Genomic DNA, 14,407 nt, shown 5'->3' with positions numbered 1-14,407 from the left:
TGATTTGAGATGGTCTCATGAAAGAGTTGCTTCTCTGTTTCCAAGGCTATATGTTCTATTGCATTCTTCTCTACATGTTGAAGATAACAATGTTTATTTTCTTTTTTTAGAAAACAGTGACTTCAAACCCTGACAGAAAATACATGGCGGCAAAGGGACATGTGCTTTTTCAGAGATAACGAGCAACAATTTTATATCTTAGTCTTTTAGGCAGTTGATCTCACCCATGTAAGCGTATGGGTACTTGTTATCTCTTAAAGCTGTTTTTTCTCTCTGACTGTCTATGAAACAATTGAACCATAGACGGTTTTGTTTTATTCCAAAGTAATTGAGATTGTTGACGAAACTTTAAGATATGGGTTGTAACCGAGACAACAGAACATGGGATGCTCTTTTTGGGATTATGACATGATCCATATGACCTCAGCATCAAAATGAACGTAGCAAAGATTCCATTACTTCTGATTCTGTTGTATGTAAGTATCTCAACTTTTAAACTTTTTGAGAGATTAAAAAAGCACTGTGGATGTTTCAATACTTTAGAAGTTTATTGGCAGTCTAAAAGGATTATCATGAACAAACTTGTTACCTTGTGCTTTAAAAGAAATGTAATCTTTATTTCGTGACTTTTTCTAACCATGGGATTCTATACAAGTGGGCATGAGTATTTGAAAATGATGTTGAATAAGACCCATTAATGTATGCTCACTGCCCCGACTCACATGATTTGCTTTTAAACTGAGGGACAAATTCACTAAAGCTTTGTGAGGCTTTAGAAAAAATAAATTGTGTCTCATTCACAAACGACCTGCAGTGGAGGAAAAGCAGACTAAGTGTGCTGCCAGGCCCCATCACTGTCATGCATATTTAAATTGTGCAAGCATTTGTGAATTGATGTCAATTAGCGGCAACCGGTTCTACGGAAGGTCAAAAATCATTTGATCTTATTGCTTTAACTCAATATTGTCAGGCTATTGTATCCTATATTTTATCCAGCAAGGACATTTTTACAATTGCATTGTCACAAAGTGGGAATGAACAACCCTCCAATGATGTCATGTCATTTTAAGAATTGCCTATAAAGTGTGCTTCCTAAACCCTGGCTATCAGACATTTTCCCTCCCGTCGCGTCCATTCTGTCTCTATACTATATAGGCCACAGACTGTCCGTGAAGGCTTAACAAAAGAGTTAACGGAGTGTTTGTAGGTCTCATAAGTGCTTCTTTTACAGTAGGCTATAGCCTATTATTTGAAAGCAGACAATGTTCACTTTTTCAAAACGCCTGTGAGCAACAAAATAAGGAGCATTAAAATGATCACCCGGCATGCAAAGAACAGGTCTCAGAATCTACAGTAACCTATTATTATGCATGTGTTGACCTACAGTACCATTACACACGTGTTGTTTGTATTCATGAATTTACTTTGCTTTATTTGATGGTATTATTTGAAAGCAGCCCACAGATTTGGGTTGGAGACATTGCATAGCGAGGCATGGACATGGTGCACACTGCATGGGCAAGGAGTTGGAGTGTTTATTTGACACATTTTCATTCATTTTAAACCTTATTTTATTTGAAAGCAGTCCAAGAATTTAAGGTTTAGTTTGGGATTAATAGGTCAGTTAGACCGACCAATCGGACACGCATGCTACCCATGGACGCGCCTTTTACCTACTAGCCTATTGTCAAAAATCTTTGGATCTGATTCCTTTGCTATTTTATTTTATGCCTTAAATTTTGCTGCCTTGTACATTTGTTTAGTATATATTGTATATTCTTTAGTATTGTATATTTTACATTGGTTGGCATTCTGCGGACAGCAAAGCAAGAATTTCGTTGTACAGTGAAACATGTTTTCTACTGTGCATATGATAATAAACACTTTGAATCTTGAATCTTGAATCTTGAATCTTTGACTTAATGTTATTCTACCTTTAGGCCTAGCCATTTTTACAATGACATTGTCACAAGGTGGGAAAGCAGATACGGGGAAGGAACAACCCTCCAAAGTAAAGCAAGAATCCTAAAGAAAATCTTTGTTTCCCAAAGAAGCCCTGCTATCAGGCAAAGTTATTTTTAACAGTTTCTTATGTTAAAAATCTTATGTATTAATGCAGTTGTGAAACCTTTGTTGGGGATATGGCTGACTCCTGTTTTGCTCCTCGTCCAGATGACAAACTTTACATTGTGGTATTTTATATTCTGATTTGTTATGTGGCCAGTGAGAAACCATTAATCATAACTGAGTGATGTGTGAAAATACACATATGCATATACTGTACATACAAAACGCAGCACTATGCAATTTTTCCTTGAGCATAACTCATCCTTATTAATAGTAAATGTTTTGAAAAAAAAGATAAAAAAGATAAAGAATTCTATCCACTTTGCACACTGTGTTTGACTACCTGGAGGGCTACCTAGTAGTGATAGCGCTGTGTGTTTTACATAACCCAGCACGGTGGATGAGCTGGATCTGGATGTGTGATATAAGGAATGTGTATGGAGGGAACACAGTGAAAGGAACGATGTTTGTTTAGCATGCTAATTGCAGCGCCCACATTCGGTCTTGTGATAAGCGCTGCTGCCAACGGTTCACATATTGCCCCCCCGGCCCCCAGGCTGCCTAAACCCCCAGGCTGCCTATTCCTGTTGTCATCCTCTCATCTCCTGTCTCGGGCTCCATTTCACATCCATTTCACATCCATTTCACATCCATTTCACATCCATTTCACATCCATTTCACATCCATTTCACATCTCTCCTAATAAAAGGGAAAAAATATAAAAGAAGCACCACCTCAAGCTCAACCTTAAGGAGACTGAGCTGCTCTTCCTCCCGGGGAAAGCCTGCCCTCTCCAAGACTTCTCCATCACGGTAGAGAACTCTACTGTGACCTCCTCCCAGACAGCCAAGAACCTTGGGGTGATCCTTAACAACCACTTATCCTGTACGGCGAACAGCGACAGCACACTCCTGTAGATTCTTCCTCTACAACATCAGAAGGATACCCTCCTAATGACCTAATGATTTTCCCTCCTAATGACCTCTTCACCCCCACTACCCCCCTGTACAAGTTTCTCTTCTGTTAAAAAAACAAAACAATCCTTCTTCTAGCATTGTGACTGCCTATGGCCCCTGGTCTGAGCATTGATTACTTATCTTATGGTGACTGATGAATAGATGATTCACTTACTTAAACAATATTTGTTGTAAGTTGCTTTGGATAAAGGTGTCTGCTAAATGCCATAAATCAGAATCAGAATCAGAATCAGAATTATTTTATTTGGCCCAGTATATTTGCACATACAGGAAATTGGAAGCCCCAGAGTCAGTGAGAGGCAGGGAGCTTGTTTGTGAGCCCCACTGCCATGGGGAAGAAACTGTTCAGGTGGTGCGAGGTTTGAGTCTTGATTGACCGGAACCTTTTGCTGGATGGAAGTCTATGGAAGAGGTGGCGACCAGGATGGGAAGGATCTTTTCTGCTCTTACTGGTCCTGGAGTGGAACAGGTCCAGGAGATATGGCCCGCTGCAGTCTGCCTTTGTAGAACTCAACCATCACTTTCTGCGGCATGTTGAATTTCTTCAGCTGCCGCAGGAAGAACATCCTCTGCTGGGCCTTCTTGATGGTGGAGGTGATGTTCTCCGCCCACCTGAGGTCCTTTGAAATTATTGTCCCCAGGAAATTCCCCAGGAAGTGTAAATATATGGAAATGGGTACAAACATACGACCATTCCTCACCAGAGAAGCAGCACAATTCTTGGTGCAGACACTTGTGATTTCTCGCCTTGACTACTGCAACGCACTCTTGGCCGGGCTCCCTGCCTCTGCCATCAGACCTCTGCAGCTCATCCAGAATTCTGCTGCCCGTCTGGTGTTCAATCTCCCCAAATTCTCCCATGTCACCCCCCTCCTTCGCACCCTTCACTGGCTCCCGGTAGCAGCTTGCATCAGATTCAAGACCCTGGTGCCTGCCTACCGGGCGGCAAAGGGAACAGCTCCACCCTACTTGCAAGCAATAGTCAGCCCCCAAACCCCTTCCACCTCGGCTGGCAGCCTCTACGTGGATGCAGCAGTCATGCTACTCGGTCACGGCTTTTCACTGTCCTGGCACCTCGCTGGTGGAACGAGCTTCCCACTGCTGTCAGGACTGCAGAGTCACTACCTATCTTCCGCAGTAGATTGAAGACCCATCTCTTCAGGCTACATATTAACTGTCCCTCCTAAAGACCTCTTCATCCCCACTACCCCCCTGTGCAGTTTATCTACTGTAAATAAATTAATTTAAAAAAAGGTAATTCCAATGCCTACCATAGATTACTGTTTCTTATGATGACTGATGGATAGATGATTCACTTACTGAGACAAATTTATTTGTTGTAAGTCGCTTTGGATAAAGGCTAAATGCCAACAATGTAATGTAAATGTAAATATGATTGCAGTTAGCCAGGAAAGGGTTGCCTATGCACTCCCTCTAGTCTAGGGGTTGAAATAATTCCACCACATGGGAAAAACAGGCCCTGTGCTGCAGACAGCCTCCTAAAATAACGACTTCCTCAGCAGCCCCAGAGGTCTCTCTATAATCCCAAAGGAGACCTTGACACCACAGCTGCCCTCCTGTCCCGTCCATCCTATGTGCTGTATAGCTCGTAGTCCCTTCTCCCAAAAAGGTCATTATTTATATATAAGCAGCTGGCCTTTACAGTTACAGTTGGCTTTGAGGGAGGGTTTTGCTGCTGACGCCCTGTATCCAGGGTATCCCCGGGGAATCCACAGGGACTTGGCGAGGCAGGGGCAGCAGGCTTGTCTGAGGGTTTGTATGTACTCAAATGGCAACATTTTGAAACATCAACAATTATGTTATGCCGATGAAGCTTAAGCATTTACTTGAGGGCTTGAAGGGGTCAGTACTTCAAGTGTCAGGACGTAGATGCCACTGCACAATGTTTTCTCAGCCGTCCACTACATCCATTTTCCTGTGACCTCCTCCTTCTCCATAGTTAATATGCACTAATGTAACAGATTACATTTTTGTCCTCCCGAGGTTGGATTGGAACCCACTTCACGCGACAAAACATAGTCTGTGAAGCATCAACAATACCATTAAGCCAGTAAAGCTTGGACATCGACTGACACAACAGTTTTCTTTCTTAGATGTTGCTCTGACATATTCTTAGAAACATTATATTAACATGTGACAAAGGTTACCTTCAGACTATTGCATTGTAGTAAGCAATCATTGAGTGTATGTCCCCAATCATACATTCACTGCACAGACCAAATCTTACGTTGTAAAATATTGGTATCCACACATAAATGAAAGCTCTGCTTGGATGTGAATTGTAAACTTACAAAATGGTAGAGAATAATATTGATATGCAATGGCTACCATACTGCAATAGCTACCATACTGTATACAGTATATACTGTACTGTGTATTGAAGTATAATAAAGGGAAAGTCAATTAACACTCAAATTTTATCTATACATGTTGCACTGGATTAGACCCCCAGTCTTCTACATACTTCCACATACCCCCAGTCTTCCACTTCCGCATGGCTCTAACACCATCATCAAGTTCGCAGACGACACCACGCTGGTAGGCCTGATCAGTAACAGCAACGAGTCGGCCTGCAGGGAGGATGCCCAGCACCTGACGGTGTGGTGTGCCGACAACAACCTGGCCCTCAACACCAATAAGACCAAGGAGCTCATTGTGGACTACAGGAAAGCTGGGGGCTGCAGACACAACCCTATCTACATCAATGGGATGGAGGTAGAGCATGTCTCCAGCTTCAAGTTCCTGGGTGTCCACATCTCCGAGGACCTCTCTTGGACCTTTGACTTCTCCACCCTGGTTAAAAAGGCGCAGCAGCGTCTATACTTCCTGAGAAGGCTGAAGAAACCTCACCTGTCTCCTAGGATCCTGGTCAACTTCTATCAGTGCACCATCGAGAGCGTCCTGACAAACTGCATCACATTGTGGTATGGCAGCTGCTCTGTCTCCGACCGGAAGGCCCTGCAACGGGTGGTGAAAGCCAGCCAGTACATCACCGGTGCCCATCGAGGTCCTCCAGTGCAGGCGGTGTCTGCGGAGGGTGTGAGGCATCAGTAGGGACACCTCTCACCCCAGCCACGGACTGTTTGCCCTGCTCCCATCCGGAGGCAGTACAGGAGTCTCCGTTCCCGCAGCAGCAGGCTCAGGAACAGCTTCTTCCCTGCAGCTGTTACTCTGCTGAACTCAGAATCCCGCTGGTAGCCCCCCCCCCCCCCCCCCCCCATACCAGCTGCCCCCTACCTCCTCCCAACAAGAGGAACATTGACTCCCGGTATCAGTGTACCCTCCCACCATACTGCTACTGGCTGCACACTCAGAACTTTAGCTTTTGCACTACTGCTTGTTTGCACATAGCATATGTATTATATTGGCCTCTAATTATACATCTTACATACTGTATATGTAACATACCTCAAGACCTATTGCCCTTGTTCAACTGTACATATCATATTGATATTCATCTCATGTATATTCACTTATTATATTTGTTTATTTATACTCACTGTAATACCTTATACTGTAATACCATGAACTGTCGACAATATCATGTCTTTTGCACTACCTGGTTAGATGCCAAATTGCATTTTGTTGTCTCAATGTGCAATGACAATAAAGTTGAATCTAAATCTAAATCTAAGAGTATCAGGATGTTACAGTACATTTTGAGATACATATACTATTGGTTTCTAAACAAGGGGGTCAAAAGGAGACATACTGTAGAAATGGGAAACATTGGTTGCACTGATCAATTAATTATCTTCAACAACATTATTAATTTCAGAGCATTATTTTAATGCTAAGGTGAAATTTCATACATGGTTTCCCATTCATAATATTGGAAATTGAATTAACTAAATTGGTACTTATTGTACGGTAATGTGTGTTTATATATATATTTTTTTTTAAAAAGGTATAAAATAGCAGCTTGAGACAGAAGTAGTGCACCCTAATATACATTTTATCAATGAGCGAGTAACATTATCAAGGTTACATTTTTGTATTTGCATTTGTATCAAGAAATCCTCAATATGTTAACAGACTATACCCCACCAACATTAGACCACTATGCAGAAAACACTGACACATTGTAATCAATGGCTGGGGTATAGATTAACTGAAACAACAGAGGGGAAAACTAAAACACAAGCCTAAGAATCCATTTGATTAAGAAGTTCACATTACATCAATATTAGACTTTTGACATTAAAATATCTATTTTCAACTGTGAGATGGTCTGATGCTGACTGTCAACTGTCAAAACTTTCATTTTCAACCCATGTATAATCATGTAGCAGCTTTAGATGATGAGCATTAAATGACAACCTTAAGTTGAAAATTAATCATCACATTACAACATCTGATAAACTATTAATTCCAACCAACATTTGACTGAGCAATAACCATCAAAAAATAATGTCAATCCAACATTGCAACAGCTCAAGAGATCCATTTACATTTACATTTATGGCATTTAGCAGACGCCTTTATCCAAAGCGACTTACAACAAATACATTTGTTTAAGTAAGTGAATCATCTATCCACCAGTCATCCATCAGATCCAGCATTTGCATTTTTGACGTTTAAAAAACATTAAAAAACAATACTCTCATATACATTGTGCAACATCAGTTTGATTCGTTTTTGACTGTTGAACAACTGTGACAGAACGCAAAATGCCCATGAGGTAGTGTCTCCATAGTTGGCCATCTTACAAACTGCAGAATGTAAACCAACTGGAGAATGTAAACCAACTGCAGAATGTAAACCAACTGGAGATCATACAGGGTGGGACCAGAAACTGTGGAAATCAAAACAGGCTTATTCACTCGGCTTGAAGCTTGAAGGCTTGCTTTGACTGACCATCCATGAGATCTAAATGATAGACAGGCAAGACAGCTAAACTAACCTCATGAGGCATTTCTAAATTATTTTCTTCAAGAATCAATGGCTATTTATCCAAAAATTGATGTAGCAATCCCAGATTGCTCCTTTAAAGAACCCTATTATGAAGCGTAATAAAGACTTATAAACATATACAAAGCGCCCTACAGATGCATTCATGGAGCAATATGAAATTGCAGGTGAATAGGGTACAGTACAAGATGTTCTTTAGCTGTGATATAGTAAACAACAAGTATTAAATGTGTATTGGCTTTAAGAGACAATACTGTATAACACTTCATACTACGGTTCCTGAAGTTTACCCTGAGAATCACTTCAATCTAATGCTTCATATAAAACCAACCTAGCTAATATTTAATGTTTTTGTCCCCTATACAATGCATTTGCTAAATGAATGGAATTGGAACTGTATCAAAAGCAACAAGGATGCTGATGAAAAAGCTGTGTTGCACCATAGTAAATTCATTTGACAAATGATCTGAATGCTGACGCACCCTTCTCTTTTTCCATCCAGCCCAGCGCTTTGTGTGAACTCTCTCTGACTGCAATGCTCCAAAAATACTGTGAGGCTCTCTCTGCTCTCTACAATGTCACAGGTAATCCAACATCATCATAGAAGTGTATTCATTCCATGATCTTGAATGTTAATTCTGATACAATAGTGCATTACTAATTATGTACTGATTGAAGACTTTACACATCCAGTGTAAACACCCCGTTAAGATGTTTGAGCAGAGCTTTTTCCAATAGCATGGATGTCCCAGGCTTTCACATTTGTGAGGCTGAAATTAGCATAGGAACTCGTGAATAATAGGACATCGCTGAATGTACGGTGCTGTGGAGTGGCGTCACTAGGCCTGGAACGCTGAACCTTTTGATGGTAAAAAAGTAGATAAAAGAGAGAGACACTTGAAGAACAGAAAAAAGGAGACAGTAACAAACAAGAACCAGAGACAGCAACAGACAAGACAGAGACAGCAACAGACAAGACAGAGACAGCAACAGACAAGACAGAGACAGAGTGACAGAAGAGGACAAATGGAGAGAAAACAGATGAGTTAAGCACACAGTAGAAAATCATTTCAAGCTGCTCTATAAATTCTAATTTTTTATTTTTATTTATTTGCACAAATTATAACAGGTGAAATACAGACAGTGAAACTTTGTGAAATTTTAAGCAGTTGAAAAGTGAAACTTTAAGCAGTTTGTCTCATTGGACAGGTCATAGTCTATGTTGGAAGTTGTTGAGGGGTATGAGTTATGTGTTTTTGGCAATACACTGTAGATGTATGTGTTCTAGAGAAGAGAGAGCCACACTGTAATTGAGTATTGGCAGTGTCTGCCATGGCAGGTGGGAAGGTGCAAGGTATTAGTTGCTAGTTACTAGTGCTAGTTTTTTATATTGTATTATTGTATCTTTTTACAAATGTTTTAGCAATTCTTATCTCTCACTGTTAATCTCAAAGTGCACCAGATTGCTGCATTTAGCAAAAATTTTAAAATGTAAAAAGTTTCCAAATGTCCTCTAGTTCTATAAACGCCCCTGGTGCTGTCCTATTTTTGGGACAAGGAAACATGTTATTTCCAACAGCTCTGTTGTGTACAGTACAAACAAGTTTCAAAGAATAACAACACCGAGCCCACAACACTAACCAGGGGCGCTAGAGTAACGTTTTTTGGCGTCAGTTTTCTTGATGAAATTAGACAAATACCATGCAAAAATAATGCATTGGTTGTGTTTAGTCAGGACTTAATAATCGTTAGAATACCACATAGTATTTTGAAGGGCTAACATATTGCATATAACATATTTTGATGTACATTACAACATTATTGATGTACTATAAAAAAAAAAAACATACCACAATTTCGTCCATTTTATTTGTAGATTGAATAAGATACAAGTACGAGCTGAAAGCATGTGTTTTGTAAAAAAATAAAAAGTAAACAAGTACACTTCAAACCGCAAGACTTGCTGTCAAATATGCGCCTTTACGCAATTGCGCGGCTGGGTGGGTTCATTCGCATATTCACCCATAATTCACGATTACACAGTTGTTCTCAACTCAATCATGTCCTTATGTTGATAATACAAATGTTGTCTTAGTTTCGATATAGTTTCGATTGACCATTATCAACAATCGACATTTTTCTGGCTTGCAAATGAACTCTGTCGTCTGTAAACGGCTAAACCTTGTAATGGTATACAATTGTAAACACAGTATATTCAATCAAGTCTATACACACGTCATTTGTTGATTTTATTGCACACAACATTGTATTTCCGTGGGCAATGCGCCTTTACGCACACGTGGGAGCAGATTGGCCACATCACGTCATATCACACGTTTTGGCGGTGGCAATGGTTATAAAATAATTATAAAATGCTTCCATCACTTTTTTTCTAAGTGTGATTTTGACATTCTAACGACGCTAACATGTCAAAAATAATCATTGAAGAAATGTCAGGGACGGATGGGGGATGTGGCTTTCACAGCGGCAAAGTTATTTCAATTATAAAAGTCACAGGCATGTGAAAATATGCATAGGCGCTCATAGTGTTAATAGGTTGGGGATTTTTTTTAAGGTAATAGTCTGGCCTACTTGCATACTGTAGACATACAAATTCCAAAAAGAGCATATAGATTAATATTTCATCACAGAAATGCTTCATTGAATCCCAAACTCTCAGCAAGACTAAGAAACAACAAAATGACAAATTACTGTACTTGTGTACTTGTATACTGTAGAGCACTCTCTTATTTCCCTACACAAGCGACTTTGAGATATTTATATGATATTTCATCATCATACCATTCTTACGGCACCCTGGGCATTTGATATTGCTCCTGCATGCCAAACTAACAGCTCCCCGCTTATTTCATATGAAGTCTAAAATGTCCAACCAGTTTCCAAAACAACAGCACGCTATCAAGATTCTACCATCTGATGCGCATAACAAAGGTGATTAAGGACAGCACAGTAATATGCTGCAACAACAAAATGTGTCTTTTTCCAATTAGGGTATCTGATATTGAGCCAACCAAACAATTGCTATATCTCCTTGAGCTACTTTTCCTTTGTGCTTCCTTCCTGCTCCCACTATACAATCTGCTTCCCCGCCCCCTTGTGCCCTTGCTCTGAGCAACACCTCAGTGAGGGAGAGTCTGCATATTCTCTCTGTCCTCCAGGCTTTGCAGCTCAGGCTTTGTCAGACAAATCAAAGCATATTTTGCCTCTTTGAACCAGCATAAAAGTGGTTGAACTGGCTTGCAGATATGACAGTGTTTTTAAATTAGGTCAGCTAGTTTGACAGTAGCATATGTTTTTTTTTTTTTTTTTTATACATTTCAGTAGCATATGTTGCTGATTTCTTCTGTCCTTAAAATGGTCCTCATCGTTTTAAGTGTTAACAGAACCAACACATTCAAGTCAACTGGTTTAGAATGATGTAATGTCCCATCTGGGATTCAAGATTCTTGAAAACCAAGGAAGGTTTACCTCTCTCTGCTGGCACACAGGTTTGCTGTTACTGAAGGTAGACTATGCAATGAGGCATCACACTTAATTAACCTAATTAATCATAATTAAGGATGGAAACAAGCTTGCAACTGGACATGAATGAAAAGTCACATGGTCCCAAGTTTCCAAATCAGTTTATTTAACAAAACTCCTGTTGAAGAAGTTTGAAATTGATAAAATGCAATTATACAGTAGCAGTCTTGTGCACACACTAATCAGAACGGTCTAATGCCCAGCCAAATAATTTGCCAATATGTAAAAAGTCCCTGCGCCTCTCTCTTTTCCATTCAGGGAATACAAGGAACTCTCTAGAAAATGAGGAGCAGCACTGACAACAACGTCACAACATGTTATTATCACAAAAGGTCTCTGATGGATATAACTGGTGTGACTGTATGATCAATTTAACTTATACTGTATGTATAATATATGATCTTTAATAGATTATGCCAAAGAGTTCTGTGTCCTTACAAGACCATAATGTCTGATATACCAGTCTGAACAGAGATGCAAGGAATATGACAGAAAAATGTTATTTCATATGCACAATGTTGTAGTAATGTAGTATATAAATGGTGTGTCATTTTGGCATGTTTACTTATTCCTATACACCCACCAGCATAATGGAATATGTCATAACAATCAAATTAATAATAATTATCACCACCATCATGGTAATGGTAATCTGCCACTCTCATTCCAGCACTGGTAGCCTTTAAGGTCTTAACACAGACTAGTGCTCTGGGGGAATGCATTAACATTTAGGTGTACTATTAATAGCCTGGGCAATTAAAACACCCTCGGCTACTCAGGGAAGTCAACACTCAAGTGCTGGACTGAGAACGCTATCTCCAAATACGTGATTTGAATACATATCACAGTAAATGAGATGGAATGGTATTTGTGGGAGACCAGAGAGGAACCCACACTCCAGAAGAAAGGTCATTCCTCCAATTGAGCAGGACGATAAACAGTCAGGATGAGAATCAGTAGTGACATACATAGTGATGCCCATGGGCATTATGAAAAGTATTGGACAAGTATGCTTCAGATGTTCAGAACAGGTAAATGCTTTCACAGTGCATGACATTTCACTTCCTGGGTATGTGACCTGGGTTATTTTACCATAGCATAACTCAAAGTTAAACAGTCAACAACTTCTTGATCCACACACACTCAAGACTCTAGTAAAAGCTGTGAATTATATCGAACAGTATTCACATAGTTTATTCATCATATACCCAAGATACAGCAGGGTGTAAACAGTGCAATGAAATGCTTACTTGCGAGCTACCTCTCAAAAGTGCAGTGAAATATCAAAGAAGTAAAAAATTGTAACAACAACAATAACACAATCCGGAAATAAGTGTAAAGGCACAATACAAATAAAGTTGAGAAACAATATTTAAAACATTACACGCAGAACATAACTCCTGTAGTAGGCTTCAGGTCTCAGGCCTGTCCTTATATGTGAAATTACAGCTAAATCTTTTTCCCTGCATGTTTTCTATCTCACGCTGTCTATATCTAAGTTGCCATCTTGTGCTATTGGTGTAGTTGCTTTTACTTTATAAATGATTTGTTTGTAACTAAGAAAGCTCAAGTCAGAAGAAGCGTGGTGGTGTGAGAGTGTAGAGAATGAGATGTGGTCGGGCCTATGCTCCGTGTATGGTTGGTAGCAGCAGTGACAGTAAGCTGGAGGAGGCAAGCGCAGTCTGGATAACTAATCTTGATAGGTCAATCGTCATCAATGGTTGATTTTGAGGAGAGAATCATGACGTTTTTGCAAAGTGCAGCTGGTTTCTAGCTTGCTCTGTTTTATAGATAAATGTAGGCATAAGATAAATCTGTTTTGTTATGCGTTGTGACAATTTTGACAAGAGAGAATATCACATAGCAGTTTGTTGTTACCTAGGGATAGTGTGCAACTGAAAGAGCAATTGGCATTGGCTGGACTGACCCTTTAAAACGTATTGCACATTTATGGCAGTACGTACAGCAGCCTACTTAGAAAACCAATGACTTGATTAAGTAAGACTATTCTAATGATTACATCATCTGACTTTTAAGATTCTAACTTATTTACTCATCAGTAATACATTGAATCTATTTCGTTAAACCCTCACTCCAGTCGGTTTAATGTCCATTTGTAATGATTCCAGAGCATCTAATAAACCAATGTGTACGTTTTATGACATTTTATGATTTATTTTCCCAAGCCTCTATTTCTCTTGAAAATACATCATCATCATGAATGTTCAAGTTCCACAGCACTGATTGGCTGACAGTACGGGTCACTTCCTCAGCCCTGCACAAGAACCAAAACAAACCCTATGAAATGACGGTAGCTAACTAAGACAATGCCACCATACATGTATGAGCCCGACTCTGACACTGAAGGGGAATACCATCAAAATGCAGAACTACTGCAAGAGCCCTGCAGGATATATCCCAATGCCTATGATAAGTTGTGGCTAATTCAAAGTTAGTGAGCATGCAGAAGTGAGCTTTAATTAGCGAGCATGCAAAAGTCAATTACTGTAACCAGTTTTTACAACCAGCTTGCTAGCTAACTACTTCAAACCTATTAATGATGTATTGACGCATTTACTTTTACTGCATATTATCCTCCCGTTAAACATAAAGCTAACACTAAGGACTAATGGTGATTGGTCTATTAACATTAACAGTCTTGTTATGATGTTAAAAAGAGGGCCATACCTCTATAAAACGGGTTGTAGAAAGGGTTTTTCAAAATGTAAACTTTGCAAAAACAATGCAGAACATTGTTATCAATATCCCATGATGCAAATACAAAAGACAGGAAAATGAGAATTTCACTGGAGGGGCCTGACTGTTTAAAGCCATGTACATACATGGGGTGACGCAACGCAACCAATGATAGGACGGAGAAAGGTACG

The 14,407-nt window shown here is 39.8% G+C and overlaps 1 protein-coding gene across 1 annotated transcript in view; it reads left to right on the top strand.

Moving 5' to 3' along the window:
- Positions 1-434: 434 nt before the first annotated feature.
- The window catches only part of LOC310818958 (corticotropin-releasing factor receptor 2), a gene marked incomplete at both ends in the record, with an annotated part of 54,647 nt that continues 40,674 nt past the window's right edge, over positions 435-14,407 (top strand). Inside the window, 2 exons of the mRNA XM_083690081.1 lie at positions 435-476; positions 8,479-8,560. Coding sequence (XP_083546207.1) covers positions 435-476; positions 8,479-8,560 — 124 coding nt within the window. The remainder of the gene's footprint in view (positions 477-8,478; positions 8,561-14,407) is intronic.

The sequence above is a fragment of the Argentina silus genome (assembly GCF_951799395.1).
Source record: "Argentina silus genome assembly, chromosome: 18".
In the NCBI taxonomy this organism is placed as follows: Eukaryota; Metazoa; Chordata; class Actinopteri; order Argentiniformes; family Argentinidae; genus Argentina; species Argentina silus.
Note: the sequence above shows the minus strand (reverse complement) of the source record. Positions and strands in the feature narration are given on the sequence as shown.